Source organism: Sus scrofa, chromosome 15 (assembly GCF_054392235.1).
Source record: "Sus scrofa isolate SSC_HxYL_T2T_F1_AM1 chromosome 15, Sscrofa_HxYL_maternal_Yorkshire_Landrace_v2.0, whole genome shotgun sequence".
Taxonomy (NCBI): domain Eukaryota; kingdom Metazoa; phylum Chordata; class Mammalia; order Artiodactyla; family Suidae; genus Sus; species Sus scrofa.
The window spans coordinates 151766633-151787453 of record NC_139397.1 but is presented as its reverse complement, the minus strand read 5'-3'; the positions used below and the strand labels follow the sequence as shown (position 1 = coordinate 151787453).

The 20821-nt window shown below is 50.0% G+C and overlaps 2 protein-coding genes across 43 annotated transcripts in view; both read right to left on the bottom strand.

Moving 5' to 3' along the window:
* Nucleotides 1-5787, bottom strand: part of RBM44 (RNA binding motif protein 44) — a 37192-nt gene extending 31405 nt beyond the window's left edge. For 10 of the 20 annotated variants that reach the window (XM_084998841.1, XM_084998845.1, XM_084998832.1 and 7 more), the window contains exon 1: nucleotides 5703-5787. The gene's annotated coding sequence lies outside the window, so the exon portion shown is untranslated. Of the gene's footprint in view, nucleotides 1-4825; nucleotides 5570-5702 lie in introns of those variants that run through there. The other 10 variants (XM_084998847.1, XM_084998839.1, XM_084998843.1 and 7 more) reach the window with 4 other exon arrangements.
* A 5514-nt stretch (nucleotides 5788-11301) lies between these two features.
* The window catches only part of LRRFIP1 (LRR binding FLII interacting protein 1), a 156132-nt gene continuing 146612 nt past the window's right edge, over nucleotides 11302-20821 (bottom strand). For all 23 annotated transcript variants that reach the window (XM_021075501.2, XM_021075506.2, XM_084998809.1 and 20 more), the window contains 5 exons: nucleotides 18201-18250; nucleotides 16232-16349; nucleotides 15494-15573; nucleotides 14013-14117; nucleotides 11302-12133 (listed from right to left, as the gene is read on the bottom strand). In XM_021075501.2, coding sequence (XP_020931160.1) covers nucleotides 12023-12133; nucleotides 14013-14117; nucleotides 15494-15573; nucleotides 16232-16349; nucleotides 18201-18250 — 464 coding nt within the window. In that variant the 3' untranslated portion in view covers nucleotides 11302-12022. The remainder of the gene's footprint in view (nucleotides 12134-14012; nucleotides 14118-15493; nucleotides 15574-16231; nucleotides 16350-18200; nucleotides 18251-20821) is intronic.

Sequence of the window (20821 nt, the reverse complement as noted above, 5' to 3'; positions counted from 1 at the left end):
GCCTGGGAACCTCCATATGCCGTGACAGCAGCCCACAAAATAGCAAAAAGACAAAAAAAAAAAAAAAAAAAAAAAGTACTTCTATATACACTTTTGATGAATAATTTGCAGATTTAACCAAAATAGCAAATAGTCTCTGAGAAAAACTTATAGAAAAAGCTGAACAGAGAACAAACAATAGAAAAAGACTGAAAAGGCCATCAAAGATTTATCTCTATTAATTCCTCTCAAGCCGACTGAATTCTCACCTGAGCTGCATAAGCAGAAAAGTTCTAGGACGAGTGCACAAAGCTAACCTGGATCAGAAAAAGAAAGTCATGCCCTCAATCAATTCTCAGCCTTGGGTCTGTGCACAGACCTCGAGCCTCTTGAATAAAGGGGAGTCTGGGTCCTCTTGGGAAAGAACCCTAAATACACTAAAATTACCCTGCCCGAAATGGTCTCTATGGCCTTTTCCTGGAGTAACTCTGTCCACTGGGGAAAAGAAAATGAGACCTTTCAGGGCCTGCTCTACACTGGATCTGAACTGGCACTGATTTTAAGAGACCCACCATCACTGTGGCCTTCCAGTCGGAGTAGGGGCTTGTGGTGGTCAGGGAAGCAACGGAATTTTAGCTCAAGATCTTCTCACAGGGCATCCAGTGGGTCCTGAACCAACACTGTGGTTATTTTTTCAGGTCCAGAATGGAAGGACAATTGGAAAAGACATACTGAGCAGCTGGCAGAATCCCCCCAGTGGTTCCCTGACCTGTTGAGTGAGGGCTATTGCAGTGGGAAAGGCCAGGTAGAAGCCGGGAGAATGGCCTCTACCAGGAAAATAGCAGAATCAAAAGCAGTGCCACACCCCTGGAGGGACCACAGAGACAGGCGAAGTCAACTACTCTCCTTTCGAGAAAGAGCTCCTGACCTGCTACTGGGCCTGGGTAGAGACTGAATGTGGCCATGGGCCACCAGGTCACCAGGCAACCTGAGCTCCCCGTTATGGACTGGGCGTTATCTGACTCGCCAAGGGTGCACAGCCAATAGTCCCTCATCAAATGGACCTAAGCAGCCCTAAAGGCACAAATAAGTGACACGAAGAAGTGACCCAAATGTCCAGTCTCCAGTCCTGCTGCACTGCCTTTCCTTCCCCAGGCTGCACCCATGGACTCGCGGGGAGCTCCCTATGAATGGCTGACAGAGGAGATGACGACCCGGGCTTGGTTTACAGGTGGCTGTGTGATGTGCAGGCAGCACCCAAAAGAGCACAGCTGCGGCACTAGCAGCCCCTCCAAGGACATCCCAAGGACACCGGCGAAGGAAAACCTCCAGTGGGTAGAACTCTGACCAGTGCACATGACCACCGATTTTGCTTGAAGAAGAAACGGCCAGACATGGAATTACACATTAACCAACGGGTTGTGGCCAGTGGTTTGGCTGGACGGTCAGGAACCTGGAAAGAACATGCCGGGAAAGTCGGGAACAAAGGAATCTAGGTATGCAGATAGAGCTCTCTGGACAGGCAAGATGTGAAAACATTTGTGTCCCGTGAATATTTACCAAGGAGTGTCCTCAGCAGGGAGAATTTTGATATCAAGTGGAGAGGATAACCCATTTTGTCAGTGCTAGTCAGTCTTTCTCCAGCTACCGTGTCAACACCCGGCGGACTCACGTACAAAGTGCCTTGATGGCAAGGATGGAGCTGAAGCATGCGCTCAGCGGCATGGACCTCCACTCACCGCGGCCAGTCTGGCAAACTGCCAGCAGCAGAGCGCCACACTGAGTCCTCGGTATGGCACCGCTGCCCAGGGCCATCAGCCAGCTACCTGTTGGCAGGTTAATTACTTTGGACTATTTTCATCATGGAAGGGCAGGGTCTTGTCCTACTGGAATAGATGCTTACTCTGGTTATAGACTTGCCTTCTCTGCACACAGCGCTTCTACCGAAACCACTATCCATGAACTTACAGAACGGATAAAGTGGACAAAGACCCACTGCCACAGTATTCACACACTATTGCTTCTGATAGAGGAACTCTTTCTGCAGCAAAAAGAAGTGTTGTGATAAATCTGTACTCAAGGAATTCATTGGTCTCGCCATGTTCCCCACTATCCTGAAGCAACTGGCTTGAGAGAACAGTGGACAATCCTTTGCAGGCCCCATTTCAGGGCCAGCCGGGGCCCCCTGCGGCAAGGTTCTCTAGAAGGCTGTGTATATGCCCTAAATCAGCATCCAGTAGATGGCGCTATTCCTCTCAGGCAGGATTCACAGATCTGGGAATCGAGGAGGTGGACTTGGGAGCAGCACCACTCAGCATCACCCCCAATAATCTACTAGCAAATTTCTTGTTTCCTGCTTCTACAACATTGTGCTCTGCTGGCCTTGAGAGGAACGCATCCACTAGGAGACACCACTGAACGAGAGGTTTGCACTGCCACCCGGACGGACACTCTGGGCTTCCCGTGCCTCTGAGTCCACAGGCCAAGAAGGCAGTGACGATGCCGGCCAGAGTGACTGATCCTGCCCGCAAGGGGCAAAGGGCCTCCTGCTGCGCAGTGGAGGTAAGGAGAAGCGTCTCCAGAACACGGGCGATTCCTTGGGAGTCTCCTGGTATTACCATGCCATGATCACGGTCAGCAGAAAACTAAACAACCCGTTCTAAGAGTTCTTGTTGCGGCTCAGTGGGTTAAGAACCCAACACAGTGCCTGTGGGGATGCGGGTTTGATTCCTGGCCTTGGTCAGTGGGTTAAGGACACGGCGTTGCTGCAAGCTGCAGCGCAGGTGGCAGATGTGGCCCAGATCTGGTGCTGCCATGGCTATGGCACAGGCCTGCAGCTGTAGCTCTGATTCAACTCCTGGCCCAGGAACTTGCATATGCTGCAAGTGCAGCCCTAGCAAGAGAAGAAAAGAAAACAAACAAAAAAAAAACCACCCATTCTACTCTGGACCACTAACAGCCCAGACCCTTCTGGAATGAAGGCCTGGATCATCTTCCAGGTGAAGAGCGCACACAAGAGGTGGTAGAGAGAGTAGTTACAAACACCTGCTACAGCTGCGGGACCAGTTACGGAGACGACGGCTCTAGCTGCAACGAGCATTTCCTCCTCGTTTTGTTATAAACATATTTGTGTATATACACGCCCGTTAAGCACATACCTTTGTTTCTTTTCCTCTTTATTCCCTCATTACATTAGATATATTCCCTATATCAGTATTTTAAGCATTGTCAATTTTACCTAACGGCATTTAAGGAGAAAAGTAAACATCACTCAAGATTTTACCTCCTCTTCTGGTGCGGGGGAGGGAGCGACACATTTTCAGTTGTTTGCATGTCAGTTGCAGCATGTTCGGTAAAATTGTGATCTTGTAATGTCTTTTTTTGGAGATGTAAACATGGTTTAAGGCATGGGCGCCAAGTGGACCGTCACCTTAATGTGTCAACTTGACTGGGCCACGGAACGCTCAGATGGCCAGGGAAGCGCTACTTCTGGGCACGCCTTTGACAGCGTCCCTGGAAGAGATGGGCATTGGGATTGGTAACCTGAGCGGAGGACCGCCCTCTCCAGTGCAAACTGGCATCACGCAATGGCCCGAGGACCTGAATGGAACAAAACGGTGGAATGAGGGCGAAGCTGCTTGGACTGGGACATCCATCTTCTTCGGCTCTTGGAGAGATGATTGCGGCTTTGCTTGGAATCCCAAGCTCCTCGTTCCATGGTCTGTAAAGTGCTTCCGGGAAGGAAGTCAGGCTACCACAGGGCTCATGCTGCAGGTTTCCTTTTAGTTACCACGGTCCTGTACTGCCCACTATCTAGTGTCTGAAAACAGTTGTTTCACACACATGGCTTAGTTTTTAAGTTGTTTTACGAAGCCTCCATATGCTTGAGAGTGTATTTTCTGACTATAGCACAATGAAGAACAACAAAAAGGATAACTTCCCAAGTATTTGAAATTAAGCAACACACTTGTAAATAATCCAGAAGAAAAGAATATATTATCAATGGAAGTTAGAAAATAATTTGAACTAAATGATTATGAAAATACAACATATCAAAATTTCTGGGAGTTCCCGTCGTGGCGCAGCAGAAACGAATCCAACTAGGAACCATGAGGTTGCAGGTTCAATCTCTGGTTTTGCTCATTGGGTTAAGGATCCGGCGTTGCTGTGAGCTGTGGTGTAGGTTGCAGATGCAGCTCAGATCTGGAGTTGCTGTGGCTGTAGTTGCTGTGGCTGCAACTACAACTCCGTTAGACCCCTAATCTGGGACCCTCCATATGCAGTGTGTGCCGCCTTAAAAGGCCAAAAAAAAAAAAAAAAAATCTGAGATGCAGTTATAACAGTGCTTACAGAGGATAAGAAAATAATAATAAAGAAAAGAGGGGTAAATAAAACAAAAGCAGATGAATAGACAAAAATAAACATATTAAGAAGTTTTTAAAAGAGATTAAGAAAATCAATAAACCCTTCACGAACCTTAAGAAACGGAGAAAACACAAATTACTGATACCGTGCATGATAAAGAGGACATCATTACAGAACTTCAAATATTAAAATGTTAATAGCGGATATATTAAACAACATGATCTGATAAACTCTAACTTCAACACACTTCCAGGAAAAGACAGCCTGGATACAGGAAATAAACAATCTGAATAGTCCTATCTCTCTTAAAGAAATTAAACCTGTAATTGAAATTTTTTTCTCAAGAGAAAATTTCAGTTGTAAATGGTTCCACCGCTGCAGTCTACCAACCAATGAAGGTAGAAATAAAGTCAGAACTCAGTCTTAACCGAAGTCCTTCACTTTTCCCTCTCCGTCTTGCCAGGTTTAACCCCCGTCTCACCTTCGTCCAGAGACTCTTCCACGGATCATGGCAGTAACCTCCCACCCGGTCTGAATGATCTTTCCAAAATGCAAACCGGACCAGTTCACCCGATTGCTTACGACTAGGCAACAGACTCTGGCCACTGCTCTCCGGCTAGTAATTAAGGTCTGGGCAGGGTCTACAAGGTCCTCCCAGGGACTGGGCATGAACCCTGGGCCTCCGTGGGTTCCGGACACTGCGGCCGCTGCACCTGCTCGAACAGGCTGGGCCTCCAGTGGCCTCTGGCCGCGGCACTGGGCTCAGCCACCGGCTTCCTGCTCAGCCTTCAGCTGTCACCCTCAGCAGCCGCCTTTTAGGGAAACCTTCCTGGCCCTCCGCGCGACATCAGGAACCCTGGTCTGCTCGGCAAACCGCGCGCACTTCGGCCGTCCGGCCCACACGTCTGGGGATTAACGAACGTCCACTCCCCGCTCCGGACGGCGTCTCGCCCGCTGCCGGCCCCCGCGCCCGCCCGCCCGCCGCAGAGGCTCCGTTCGTACTGGTCACTCGAGGGGACGTTCACCGTCCCCGCAGAAACAACGTCAGGTCCCGACTCGGCCCGGAAAGCGCTTTCGAGGAGCAAGGCCGGCTCGACCCGCGACGCGAGGCTGGGGGGACTCGCTGGGAACCGAACGTACAGGTGCAAACTGGGGGCTTCTGGAACGCCAAGGCCCCCCGGCGAACGCGCAACCCCTGCCCGCCGCGTCCCTCCAGGACCCGCCCAGGAGCCCGCCCAGGCCCCCTTCGCCGCGGCCGTCGGCGGGGCCGCCTCCACCGGGCCTGGCCGCCCGTCCCTCTCGCCCCCGCCTCCGCCCCCGCCCGCCTGCCACGGCCGGCCCGCCCACACTCGTCGCACCTCGGAACCTCCCTGCTGCTGCCGCCGTCGCCGCCACACGCGGAGCGTCCCGCCGCAGCCACCACCTCCGAGGACTCGGCGCCTCGCGTGCTGCCGCGGGGCCCGTCGGGTAACGGCCGTCGGCGGCCCGCCCCCTGCCTGGTGGAGCTCTCTCATTGGTCGGCTCGGACAGCCGCGCCGTGACTGGCCCGGCGTGCGGGCGCGAAAGCGGGAACGGGGAGGAGCGCGCCCCCTGGCGGGCTCCGCTCGCAGCGACGCCCAAGGAGGCCTGGACTCCGCGCGGTGACCCTGGGCTGGAGAGTGGGGCTGTGCAAAGCCGTCGAGGGGAGAGCTGGAGGGAGCTGGGGGGCGCTTCCCCGCCGGCAGAGGCCGGGCTGCCCCCTGGTTTAGGCGCAGCGCCCACAGTGGCCGGACCACCAGGCCTGGCCGCGGTCTCTGGGCGGCCCTTGTGCGTGGCGGCCACAGCGCGTCCTCCTTCAGGCGAGGGCTCTGATGCGAGTTGCAGCTGCAGGCCTACAGCACGGCTCAGGGCGACGCCGGATCCTTAACCCGCTGGTCGAGGCCAGGGGTCCAACCCGCGTCCTCGGCGATGCTAGTGGGGCTGGTTAACCGCCGAGCCGACTCCTGGGGCGGTCTTTTAAAACGCGGCGAGCAGGGACCCTGCCGGGCGGAGAATGCAGCCATGACTTGCCCCGGGGGCACAATTTAAGGGGCCAGTGAAGATAACAGGTGTTTTAATGCAGTCGTTGAAGGAAATCAAAAGTAATGACAAAAATCCAAGATGAACAAAATATCCACCTCAGTACTCGTAATTTTTCCTTTTGCCTCAGGCTCTAAGACGGCTCCTCAAGGCACTGTTATCCCGTCTTTAAAATGGGCATTTTTTATCATGAATTTTGTGGCATTAATTTTGATTTTTGCTTAAATCATTTTGCCTAAAATCGTTTAAGTCGCGTTAAAAATCTTAGGTTTTTTTGGACACCATCTCCAGATATTCCACACCAGCCCTGGGGCAGTGGGATCCTTGCTTCTTGGAGTGTGTGTGTGTGTGTGTGTGTGTGTGTGTGTGTGTGTGTGTGTGGCTTGTAGCGCTGCCTTTTCTGCCAGGCAGCTCTTACATGATTGATTTGGGGCTGACATGGTTTTGATGGGCAGTTTTATGTTTTTATGAAATCTGCCGATCTCTTTGTGATTTAATGCAGTGGTTTGACCCCATTCCAAATGACCATATTTACACAGTAATTTTTAATTGCCTTTTATGATTTGATTAACATTTTATTGCTTCGAACATAAATATGTTAACGTTATTAAAGTCACATGTGTTTAATGTAGAAAAAGCAGAAAAGCGTAAAGTAGCAAATAGAAATTCCCTATAATCCTACTTCTCACGGAGCCTCAATTTGACCCTTTTTGGAGAGCTCTATAGAGAGACACGTGATTGGGTGCTTCTCCCATGTGGACTTGGATGTCCTTATGCATATTTATTTACCTCTCTATTCAGGAGCTGTTAAGATTTCTTTAATTTCACAAGCACCTGCTGAGGTTTGCTGTGTGTCAGGCAGTTCGTGGAGTACAAAGCTTAAGGCAGTTCCTCTGAAGCGATGGGTCGTCAAGCTAATAGCAGAAGAAAACTTTGGGGGCCAAAATGTGTGGAACAGGCTGAGATGCAGAGGAGTGGGGCACATTCGCAGAGCAGCCATAGTGGCATGGAAGCGACACCTGGGAATTCTCAGGAAATGAAGTGGGAAAATTAGGCAGAGCAAAGCAGTGGGCACAGTCGTAAGCGAGGCTGGCCGTCCCCTCCCAGGGACCTGCCTGTCCTTCACCTTTGTATCCATAACACCTGACAGAGGCTACTCACTGCCCCACACTGTCGTTCATCAGAATTATCCAGGCTGATCTTCATTTTTTTAACTTCCAGATGACTCTCAGAATAATTTCGGAAGAGTATCTCCATAAACCTCAAAATGATTTTCATAAGAAATGTATTAAATCTATTAATTTGGGAAAAGGGCACATCTTTATGATATTTATTCTTACTCTATAGCTCTTAGTTTTTCTTTTTTTTTTTTTTTGTCTTTTTTGTTGTTGTTGTTGCTATTTCTTGGGCCGCTCCCGCGGCATATGGAGGTTCCCAGGCTAGGGGTTGAATCGGAGCTGTAGCCACCGGCCTATGCCAGAGCCACAGCAACGCAGGATCCGAGCCACGTCTGCAACCTACACCACAGCTCACGGCAACGCCGGAACGTTAACCCACTGAGCAAGGGCAGGGACCGAACCCGCAACCTCATGGTTCCTAGTCGGATTCGTTAACCACTGCGCCACGACGGGAACTCCAGCTCTTAGTTTTTCATGTCTCATATCTCTTAGCAGAATATATAGATTTATTTAATGTAGGTGCTTATATTTTTAAGGTTATTACTATTGCTTTTTTTTTTCACTGTTATGAATTCTGTACATGGGTAACATATCCTAATTTTTTTGCTTTTTAGGGCCATACCCACGGTGTATGGAGGTTCTCAGGCTAGGGGTCCAATCGGAGCTACAGCTGCCGGCCTGCACCACAGCCACAGCAACTCGGTATCCTTAACCCACTGAGCGAGGCCAGGGATGGAACCCACAACCTCATGGTTCCTAGTCAGATTCGTTTCTGCTGCACCATGACGGGAACTTCCATAATCTAATATTTTAAGGAACACTCCTACTTCCGTTAAACTCTATAATTTTGCAACTGAGTACAACTAATACTTATTTTACTTCTTTTCTAGCATATACATTATTACCATTTCTTCCTTTCTTTTTGGTCTTTTTAGGGCTATACCTGTGCATATGGAGGTTCCCCGGCTAGGAGTCCAGTTGGATCTGTAGCCACCAGCCTACACCACAGCCAAAGCAACACGGGACTGGAGCCACATCTGTGACCTACACCACAGCTCATGGCAACACCAGATCCTTAACCCACTGAGCGAGGCCACGGATCGAATGTGTGTCCTCATGGATACTAGTCAGATTTGTTTCCGCTGAGCCATGGCACGAACTCCCTTGTTTTTCTTAAATGATCTATTATTAGCTTTTCTAATATTAAGCTATCTACAAACTGTACATGAATGTGTTGAATTAGTCTTTTACTATATCGTAGCATCTGACTTTGAAATTTTATCTGTGGTTTTCCACCTCTACTGGTAAGTAAGGTGGAGCTATTGCAGGCCATAGACCATGCGCACTGTATCCTGTCCTGCCCCGGCTCTCAGGAGTTTGCTTAAAACCACTATGAAGGCTGTGATCAAAGTCGGCAACGTAACAGGTGTATTACTTTCATCTGTGAAAGACTGGGCCTCGGTCTTGTCACTCTCCTTTTGAAAGCGGGGGAAGTGATCGATCTTAATAAGTTTGGATGACTGGCCTCCAGGGCTCTGAAACAAGAAGACGATGGAACAAGGAAATTTTGATGAAGACAGGGAGGCGTGAGTGGGTCAATGGAGGAAGCTGCGGTTCTGCTGAGGGGCTGGTAACATGGTGACCCCAGCCGAAGCACACCCCAAAACCTAGGTTGGTCCTCTCCAGCAGAGATGAGCCTTAAACACCCAAATTTGCGATGTCCAGGGCCTTCGGGAGTGAGAGCAGGGATCTTGCTCTCTGGACTGTGAAGAGGCGGGTATGGAAGAGCGTCAGGGAAAGGGATGCCTGGGGGCAGCTGGGGAGGGGCTGGGGCAGCGGGCTCAGGCAGGAACCCCACGCTTGTGCCTGGCCTTGTGGCTACAGCAGTCATCCCTAGGTTGTGCTCCGCAGAGTCCTGGTCCCAGAAGGCTTGGAAAAAACAGGTTCCACGTTCAAACTGGGCAAATGTACCCAATCCAGTTCCCTCTTAAGGAATCCCGACAACATTCACACGCCATTGCTCCTCAACAAGCAAATGCATTGCCTGCAGTAGCTGAGGTTACCCAAGAGTATTTATTTACAGAACTTTATTACTTAGAGCCCTTACTAACCTTCCCAGGAATTCGTGGTTACGGCGGGGCTATGAGACCCGCTGGGGAAGCTCTGGACTCACAGCAACAGTTAACGTCAGAATAAAGGAGAAGCAACATGCACCGCTGTTTCCCGAGTGCTGTGCCGCAGACACGGTTCTAAGCGTTGGACCCCTGGTGCCAGACAAGACCTTGACCTCAGGTGGAGCAGCACCTTGGTTATGGGGAACCAAGGAAGCAAACATCTCTTTGGCTGGGAAGACACCTCAGGAACCTCTGTCTCCTTCTGCTGTGTTTCCTTCCGCCCCCTTCACAGGGCACCTGTGGGAGCAATTCAGGTCCCCTGGCGGTGCGACCTACCCTCTCCCACAGCTTCTCCCGGTCCTGCTGTCCTCCGCCACCCCAGAACTTGTCTGTCCCTAGTGGGTGGTAGCCCCAACCCCTCCAATGAGGTCTCCGTTCCAGTCCGTCCCCGTCTCAGCTTCTCTAGATTCTCTTTCATCCACTGTAGTTCATCCCCTGTCACGGGCTAATCCTTCTTTACATTTTCCCTGGTCAAATTACTGGGTGGGTTTCTGTTTCTGGACCCCGACTGACATAGCGCGTTCTTTCAACAACGTGGAGCCCTTAACGCTCATGAAGTAGAACTTCAAACTTAGAAAAGGCTTTTGAAACCGATCAACCTAAAATCTGTTCTAGCAAATCTTAGGTTAATATAATAGCCAACTTGCTTGGGAGTTAAGAGTTTTCCTGGGATCCGCACAGAGTAGGTATCTGTATAAAAACATTGGTTTCGAACACGGAGCGGCTATAGCAGGTCTGCGGGATGTGGATTAGTGATTGGATCATTTTATCTGTGGAATACTCAAAAGAAGCTCTGACCTGTGCAAATCCTCGCGCAAAGAGACCGAATTTCCCTCACCCAGTGAAATGTAGCCTTGTGCATCCTGGATCCAGACAGTGCAGGGGGATGGAGCTCGTGACCTCTGGCACTCGGTTAGGAATGTTTTGTTTGTTTTTGTCTTGGCTGCCGTGTGCCTCAGCTTGATGTGGGAGCTTAGTTTCTAGACCAGGGGTCGAACTTGGGACAGTTCACTGAGGGCTTTCTAGCGGTGAAAGCACTGAGCCCTAATTACTAGACCACCAAGGAACTCCCGGGGATGTTTTCTTAATTATAAACACCCAACTAATGTTCCCCACACCAGCGTTCTCCAACTGTCAACGCTAAGCATAGCTATGGATGATGCTATCTTGGCTTGCCTTGCTAATATCTTGAAAAGCCAGCCTGCTATAGCAGCCTTCTCTGAAACACAACATATATAAAGAGCAACTAAAAATCAGCAAGTAGCCAAACTTCCTCTATTTTTGTCCTTGACGATATCTGAGTTGTCTCTAGTGTGTAGCTTTGTCAGGTTACTTTTTATTCTAAGAGTGCGGATCCTTATAAGTGTTCTGTTTTTATTCACTGTGAATATATCGTCTCTTTTTAAACGAGGAAAGAAAAGCATGGATTGGTCTGACATGCTACTAAAATAAAAAGATGCCCTAAATGTATAAAACAATTAACAAGAAATAGTTAAAGATCTTCTTTCTCGGTGGGAAAAAAATAAAAACCACATTGCTCAGGTCTCTTAACATTTTTCGTTTTTTAATTTTTCTAACAGTACATTCTTTAAAAGAAGTTAACAACTTCAATTCCAAATAGAAGGATTCAATAATGCGAAGAAAAGCTGTCGTTTTCAGTGAAGCTGTTGCCTAATTACCCTGGAAAAAAGTATTCTTTTGACTGAACGGATGCAAAAATCCCTTAGAAAAGCTTCACTGTCGCCTGGAAAGTCTTCTTAAGGTCACTTTTGCTTCTAGATCATATCCCCGTGTTTCTAGTGAAAGAGTTTTGCTTGGTAACGGCTTGTGGTTCCACAGTGTTGTGTGTGTGAAAAGCGTCGACTAAGAGATGCTACTGAAGTCGCCCAAGTTGTAGATTCGGCCGCAAAAGGAAGTCCCAACACGGTCACAGTTGCCCTTAATTTTCAGAAGACACAGGGCAAGAAAACTCAGGTCCCACCTGCATCGTTACTTTGATTGCCGTTTTCCGCGGCACCAAGAGGCTGCTGCGCTGCCGGATGCAGAGCTCTGGGCCCGTGTGCTTCTTCAGTGACCTGCAGGGTCGGTTCGGGGCGGTCTGCAGACGGAGGCATCTGGTGGCTGCGGGGGCTCCTGGCAGGGGGCCCGGTGTCCGCCGGGGTGTTCTCGCAGAAGCAGGGGAAGAAGCAGCGCTCCCAGACCGCGACAGAAAAGCCTACGAAACCACGCTGGCCATGCACCCACCCGTGTCCTGTTCAGAGCTGGCGTCTACTGCTGGGACAAGTGGACACTCCTGTTTGCTTTCATTTTTTCCAGACGCTTCACTAAGTGGCCGTTGCTCACCTCGAGCTCTTCCGTCTTGTCCAATGCAGAGCGAAGCTGGAAACAAAGACAGAAGGAGGGGAGCTTTGCTTCCAGACCTACTGAAAATTACAGTCAGGACCTGGACCCCCTGAGATCCTGCAGATACACACATGCCTATGGGATTGCATACATATATTTATTTTTTTGGCCTTGCCCATGGCATGCAGGAGTTCCTAGGCCAGGGGTCAAACCTGTGCCACAGTAACACCACCACCAGAGCCTTAACTGCTAGGTCACCAGGGAACTCCCGTACATGTCTTAATTTCTTAATTAATTAATTGAGTTTTGCTTTCAGGGCTGAACCCAAGGCATGTGGAGGTTCCCAGGCTAGGGGTTGAATCGGAGCTATAGCTGCTGGCCTAGCCAGAGCCACAGCAACGCGGGATCCGAGCTGCGACTGCAACCTACACCACAGCTCACGGCAACCCCAGATCCTTAACCCACTGAGCAAGGCCAGGGATCGAACCCGCAACCTCATGGTTCCCAGTCGGATTCGTTAACCACTGAGCCACGACAGGAACTCCATGTTTCTTAATTTAAAAAGTAACACATGGCACAAGACTCTGGCCTCATGAGTAACCAGGGAAACTTCCTCCTCTGAAACAACTAGACCCCAGACACGACGCAGTCTTGGGGATGCTGACAGTCTCATGGAAGGTGAGTCAAACAGACAAGAGATGAGCTGGGCCAGCTGGAGGAGGTGACCCCACAGCCCTGGGCAGCTGGGGGCTAGGTTTCTGCAGCTAGAAACCAAAGCAGGAATGTCTGAAGCCAAGATGGTCACGCCTGGGAACCCAGGTCACAGAGCCTGGGATCACAGCAGAAGGCACATCGGCAGAGAGCCGCCTGGCCCAGAGTGGGTAGGGTGTTCAATAGCCATGTGGTTCTGGGCATCGTTAGAGCAGGCTCTGCACCTCTGCTTCTGATCCAAAGCCCTTCAGGAGGCTGGGTGGGGTCCTGAGACAGGTTAAACCCGCCACCCTGCCTTTCTCCAGCAGAGGCAGAAGCAGAGACAAGCCCTCTTTGTGGAAACTTCCCCAAATCAGGCGTGCATGTTCTTATACATAAAAACTGAGCATAACCTTACAAAACGCCAAACACATGACGCGACAAACCATTTGAGTCCAGAGAAGCAAATCCCAACAGAAATAGACCCCAACGACTGAACATGCTTCAGGCATCAGTGTGCAAAACAGAAGAGCTGCATGTGAAATCTTGAAAGAAATAAGGAGCGGGCATGATCACACAAGAAACTCTCAGGAATAAGGACACTTTGAAAAAACAAGAGGAGGTGAACTGGCATCTTCGCAAAACTATACGTAGTGCAGCAGGGGGAGGTGAAGAGACGGGACGTGGAAGAGAGATGGGGGAGGGTGGGGAGGGCCGAGGAGACGGCCTCACAGCCTCTGATCTGAGTCTCAGGGGAAGGTGGAATCTGGGGGAGCCCACGGCTGAAAAAGTTCCCACATGTATTTAGGAAAAAGACCTCACAGATCAAAGAAACGCAACACATCCCAAGCCGAATAAACAGCAACAAGCCCACCCGTGACACAGGAGAAAATCACAGGCAAAAAGAACTGCAGAGAAGCCAGAGAGAGAGAAGAAAAAGATCACCCACAAACAGTGACAGGTTCTCAGCAGAAGCCAGAAGCCAGTGGCACAGCGAGACAGTCGCCACTGAAGACAACGGACGGCGACTCCGGCCCTCAGCTCCTCCCGGGCTGAAGTGCCCTTCCTCTTTCTGACGTGAGCGTGGCCCCGCAGGGTGACTTGGGATGGTGTGACAACCAACGATCCAGCTGCAGATTTCCCGGTGGCAGGTGGTTCCCACACTCTCCCAACTGGAATATCATTCGCTCCCCGTTCTTTCCCTAGAAGAGCCCAGGAAGTTTACCTCTCTTTGCAGTTTCCGTTTTTCAGCTTTAAGTTCGTCTTCTATTTTTTCAGCATTTTCAGCAGCCAGTTTATAACGTGATACTTGACTTTCTAACCTTATTACCTAAAAGGAAAGGAAGCACCACATGTATAAATGGATAGGCCTGTTTTCTTTCCCCGAGTGCTCTGCTCTCTCTGAGGTCAAAGGGCGCAATTTAATAACAGGGGAGAAAACTCATGAACAGAATGTGATCGAGCGTTTTGGGTGATGACGTGGGTTCTAGCCACGCAAGCTCTTTGTTCACCGAGGAGCAACCCACACGGACACCCATCGGGATCACCTCCTCTCTGACCCAGTCCCACGCGTGGTTCCCACTGTGCTGACCCCGTGACCCCAGCCCTCCCCGCTGGGGGACGATCCTGCTGGCGAGGCAACGGTTCCACCAGGACCTCTGCTCCGGTCTGATCCCTCCCGGGGAAGGCGGGGTGGGGAAGCCGGAAAGGGAGGAGGGAGGCAAGGGGCTCAGAGAGAGGGGTGGCAGAAGGTGGTTTTGGGGTGGCATCTGCGGCCAGGCCCACAGGTGAGGAAGGAGGAGCCAGCCCAGGAGACTCGGGTCCTGCTGTCCTCGAAGACGCACTTCAGAACATCTCACTTTCTCCGTGCCCTTCTTGTTGCTTCTGTAAAAATCCCCCAAAGTTCCAGCCACGTATACCCACGATGGAGGGAGCAGGAGTACCTGCTTTTTGCTTTTCTTTTCTTTTTACTGCTGCACCTGCGGCATATGGAGGGTCTGGGACCCAGGCTAGGGGCTGAATGGGAGCTGCAGCTGCCAGCCTACACCACAGCCACAGCCACGCAGGATCTGAGCCTTGTTTTTGACCTACATCACAGCTTGTGGCAATGCCAGATCCTTAACCCACTGAACGAGGACACGGATCAAAGCCACATCCTCAAGGATACGGGTCAGGTTCTTAACTCACTGAGCCACAGTGGGAACCCCCAAGAGAACCTGCTTTTATCTCTCCCTTCAGTTAGGACACAATTTGTGCCAGGGCTCCGCACAGGTGTGAGAGCGCGAAATCTAGGGACCAGAGAGAGTGGCCTGGCTGGGAGGGAAAGAGAGAAAGGCCAGCAGGAAGGACACGCTGGGTGAGGTGTTTCTGTAATTAACCAAATCGTTTTTTTCAAAGAATAAGCTTTCCAAATTCTCCCTAACCCTGACTGGTACTTTCTCCAACTAACCTCGTCTAGAAGGGACTGCTATGGACTCTAACGGCCCAGATCCTAATAATGGAATGACCTTCCTCTTCCCTGGGCCCCTCCTTATAAAATACACCCGAGACTTGCTGCCTTCTCCATCCCCCGCGGGACCTTTTTTGGCTCTAAAATTCTCGGCTTCTTTTCGTCCTCTGCCTTTCTGGGTGAGTTTGCTCTAGCAAATAACACTTCAGTTAGTCATCGGTTTGGCTGCCGGCTCCTGCTTAAAAGCGCACACGTACATTTTGTTCTAATGCAGTTATCTCTTGCTCAGATTTTGCAAGTTTAAATTTGAGGTCGCTGATCTGTCTGTTGGCATCCCCTAAAGGTTGAAAGAGAAGGGAAAGTTGTTAAGCTCTTGGGCTTTTCAAATGTTAAAACAATAGCTACTGGGAACCAAGCCCTGACTTTATCACCGCCTGGCACTGTCTAAGTGCTGGCCTGTGGCCCCACAACTCGGGAGCTGAGACAGGAGGCAGCGCGCTCTCTCGGGGCCCCTGGCAGGGACAGTGCCCGGCAGAAGGCGCCCGGCAGAGGGCGCCCGTGAGCAAAGAAGACAAAGAAACGGGGGCGGGGCGGGGGAAGGAGACCGGGAGAGAGACCGGCGCACTTGTATCTACCCTTAAGCCTCCTTCTAGTTTACTGGCCCAGAAGAACACACCCCCGCCCCGATGTTCCCGAACCATCAGCAGATCCAACGACAGCAGTATCCAGTAAACGCGGCTTCTGGCAGCGCATCACTTGCTGGCATCTCGGTGGCCGTTTAGGGGCACCTGTTCTGTTTCTTAGGCTCAGACAGAAACATCCTTGCCCCGCCCACCTGCCCATCCTTGTGCTAGCCCCAAAGAATCATCTTTGTGCTTCGGTACCCAAGGGCTTTTGGGGGGGGGACGTGGGGGAACCCGGGCATTCTCTGCCATGAGGGTTGTTCTCCTCCGGCACAAGCAGGGGTTTCCCTGCGCACGAGGACTGGTACTAACTGTGCAGATCCATCACATGCACGTCTGTCCCGTTTTCCAAGACACCGTCTTCAGGGCGCAGACTGTCTAGTCTGACATTCTTCTGTCTCTCTTCCAGCTGCCCTCGAAGTTTCTTAATCTGAAAACATCCGCCAAAAAGAACGTGAATTTCTCCATTCTAAATGAGTCACGAGCCTGTCAGGAAGGAAGCAGCCTGTAAAAGTCTACACCCCATAAGTACAACCCGATGTTGCCCTGCAGTTATTCTGTGTGTCTCTAGGTGCCAGAGAGACGGGGGAGAAATGAAGTAAAACATTAGAGTCCACCGGAAAAGGTGGGGAGTCTCTCACCTTCCTAAAGGGACACCCTCCAATCAATCAGTACATGAAACCCCTCTGCCCGTTATACTCTTCTTAGAAAGTCATAGTGTAGGAGGTTCCGTTGTGGCTCAGTGGTAATGAGCCCAACTAGCATCCACGAGGATGCAGGCTCCATCCCTGGCCTCGATCAGTGGGTTAAGGATCCCACGCTGCCATGATCTGCAGTGTAGGTCGCAGACGCAGCTTGGATCCTGAGTTGCTGTGAATGTGGTGTGGGCTGGCAGCTGCAGCTCCAGTTCAGCCCCTAGGCTGGGAAATTCCATATGCCTCGGGTGTGGCTCTAAAAAAAAAAAAGTTATAGTAGTTTAATGGATGCAAATGGAAATTATATTTACATCAGGCATGAATTATTTTGTAACTCTGGGTAGAAAGTTATTTCTCAGGTTGAAATTCTTTTTGATTTCAGACGGAAATTTTCTTTCTTTTTTTTTTTTTTTTTTCGCTTTTTGCAGATTTGTTTCTGCTGTGCCACGATGGGAACTCCTCAGATGGAGATTTTCCGTAGACTAGTTTGAGTGTTCATCTGAGAGTTCAGGCATCAGTACACAAGTCACCTTTGCTTTAGTCATGAAGAACCAGGAAGGGCCACTTGGAGCCTTCTAGGCACAGAGGGACTGCCCCCAACAAAACCCAGCCAGGGTTGGTGCTGCCCCCAACAAAACCCAGCCAGGGTTGGTACTGTCCCCAACAAAACCCTTCCAGGCTTCACAGAGTTGGCCTCCCCACAGCTTTCCTCCCTCAGAGACACCCACACGGAGGTGCAATTGCCCTTAAAAGCTGTGACCGTAGAATTTTCTGCTGTGTGATGGGGGGGGTCTCCCAGTCCTTGTCCTGTTAACCCCCAACCTTGTGGACTTGTTGGAAGTCCCCCTCCCCGCCACCGACAGGAGCAGAGCACACCCCCCAGTGGCAGACAGGCTGCTCTAAGAAAACACTACAGAACTGCCATGGACACACGGGCATCAGAGACCACGGGCGGCTCAAGAGAGGCCACTCGTCACATCTGTGTTTCACCCGATTCTGCGAGAACTCTTCACATCTTGTAACAAGTGAGGAGGCCAACGCTCTGGTTATAGGGAAAATCCGAGAAATCGAGCTTCCTTGGACAGTGAGTGTGGAATAATTTCCTACCACACCGTGTGTGACAAAGACCCAAGAGGACGCTGTTTGGTGTTTCTTGGGGAAGACGAAGTCAGTGAGGGTAAACTCTGGTTAAGCAACTCTGATCAGCTCTGGCAAAGACACGTCTGCTGGACAGGGGTGCTGGACAGAGGTGACGAAGGGGACTTTCAGGGCCAGCGGAAGGGGGGGGGGTTGGAATGACTCAGGAACGCCTTGCCTGTCAAAACTTCATCAAGCCCGTCCACATTAAATCTTTACTTGAAGCAGCAATTCACGCAGCATGTACCAAATTCAGATCATGGCCCTGAGTCTTGGCGACGTCTCTAAATCTGATACGACTTCTGATCTTTTCCTTGGATGAACGTATGAAGAGTGCTGGTTGGCTCGGTAATTATTCTCAGGCATGATGCATTAGCACGAAGCAAGAATGGGAAGGTTCAGGGTTGGGGGTGCCCCGGAACGCGTCAAGTAATAAAAAGATGGCTTACCTGTTCCAATAAGCCTTCCCGTTCGTCAACAAGCTTTTTCAACCTGATATCTGAAGAAATCAGAGAGAGAGGTTTAGGCGAATCGGCGGACTGCCCCTTGCAGCAGGCGGCCGAACGGAAGGCTGAGCACCGGGGTTAGTGGGTGTGATGATGGAGCGCATTATACACGTACCACAGCGCATGAGGCCACAGACAGGACGGGGACTCAGCCAAGGGAGTCTGAGCTGGGTTCACCTCCCGAACACATGCTGTTCTCGTCAGGGCGGCACCTGGCTGCATGCACACAGGCTAATCTTCTACTTGGGGTTAGCATGCAAGAGCTCTAGGGCCACACCACACTGCAACACAAGATCTCACAGGCTTCATGGTTTAACATCGTTAGCAAGATACAAACATACTGAGAACGGTGAGCAACTATCACCCGCGCCTTCCTTAGCCTTGACTTCCCAAGTTTCCATCCCAGAAGTGTTTATCTTTTTCAGGTCTCTCAAAGATGCCCCAGTGTCAGAACTTTGACTCTGTTTATGAATCCTAAGTGTGCTGAAAACACCCCTGCTAACCTCGCAAGAGCTGCTATTCTTTTGAGGAAGATTGGAGGTTGTACCTTAGGTTTCTGGCATTCCTCCCACCCCAGATATAGGCGTTTGCACCTAGAAATCCCCCCAGCATCTCTCGGAAGCGGTGTTGAATAATCCCACCTCCAGAGCACTCAGAGGGAAACTGAGACCCGGGCAGGATCGAGGGGCAAACGCCTACACGAGCTTCAGCGCAGATCAGGATGACGTGATGGTGACAGATCCTAACATGTGCCGTGTCCTCACTGCAGGCCAGGCACCGTCCCAGCAGCTCACACTGCCCCCCCCCCCCCAGGAACTCAGACTGGGGAGCCCTGCTTCCACACCCCTCTTGGACAGAGGAGGCCCCAGGCCCACCTGTTTCCTAAGCCTCCAGGGCTGTACCCCTAACCGCCGCCCTCACTGTCTTTCTCATCTCAACACAGACCTCTGAGCCAGATGGAAGCCTGGCCTGGGGCTCTTCCTCCAGAGGCGGTCGTGCTCGCCTACTGCCCAGATTTTGATTCGCCTTGTGCCATGGAAATAATTCAGACAAAACACACCTTTTTCATAAAAAAGAATCAATCCATATTCTAACCCAAATCACATGCTTCCCTAATTGTTTTGCCAAACATCCTAAACTGCTGTTTTGAAAGGCACAACATCAAAATAAATAAACCCAGAACATGCTATGCATAAGATACATTTATAATCCTCTTAAGTTTGAATTCACATACAATTCTTCTGATAGATGTTTTATTCTGTCCCTCCCCAACCAACACTGAACCAAAAATTAAAAAAAAAAGAAGTTTAAAATCTCGCTCTTATTCAACATTACTTTTCATTGTTTCTTATGTATTTTACACTCCTATATACAAAAACGACAAGCATCACAAAAACGCTAAATATTTCAAGAAGTAATCTTGAAGCTCCTATGTCTATTTACAATGTATTGTTATTATTTTCTGTCAGAAGACTTCAAACATCTGAGACAGCTGGTAAAAAAATAAATGTTAAAATGTTGTCATAGGGCTAGCAAAAAACCAAACAAACAAGTGTTATCTGAGCTTCTGGTGAAGATGAGAAAAGTGGAGAGAGAAAAACAGAACTTTTAAGGAAGAGAACTTTCAAAGCAGAAATGGAGAAGATTAAAACTAAATAGGTTTAGGAAACTGGAAAAAAGCAAAAAGCAACATTATTTGCTATAAAGAAGATGAGTACCGAAATAAGTCAGACGAAGACAAATACTGTATGTTCACTCAGGTGTGGACTCGCAAAGAGAAAACGAATGAATGAATGACTGCAGTAAAACAGGAACAGGCTCACAGACGGTAACTAGTTGTTACCCGTCGGGAGAGGGGAGAAGGGAGTGCCAAGGGAGGGGCAGAGGGTTAAGAGGTACACACACTAATATGCACAAAATAAACAAGCTACCAGCACATACTGTACAGCACAGGGAACATAGTCAATATTTTATAACAACTTTGAATAGAGTATATTCTATAAAAGCATTGAACCACTATGTTATACACCTGAAGCTAATAATTGCAAATCAGCTAACCTTCAAGAAAACTTTTTTTTTTTTTTTAAAGAAAATGAGGACTACTTTTCCATGGCTTTCAAAATCAACAGGTCCAACCTGTGACGTAAACAGTGCTTATCAATGGAAGTTGCTGTGATACTTCACGAGAGTGTTGCAAACGTACCCTCACTACGCAGCCTTGCTCATCCCTGGTCTCTGACACCCAAAGGATAAGCCTTAAGAGGGTGGAGCCGCAACGTCTCCAATTTAGAGTTTTCGTTCACACTGAAAAATTAAACCAATTGGTAATCATTTTGGTAGTAGTATTAAAGGGGTACAATTGGAAAAAAAATCTGCTTTTTATATGTTAAATCCCAGCGAATGTTTTGGCGTGAACTCTAGAGACCTGTGAAACGAGAAACAGAGTGGTGAGGCCAGGCAGACGGTCACGGGGGCAGCAAGCAGGCACCAGGCCCCCCCAGCCCCGCTCCCACAGGCCCTTCCTGGGTTTGCGGGTTGTGACCGCGTCTGTCCGGATTGCCGCG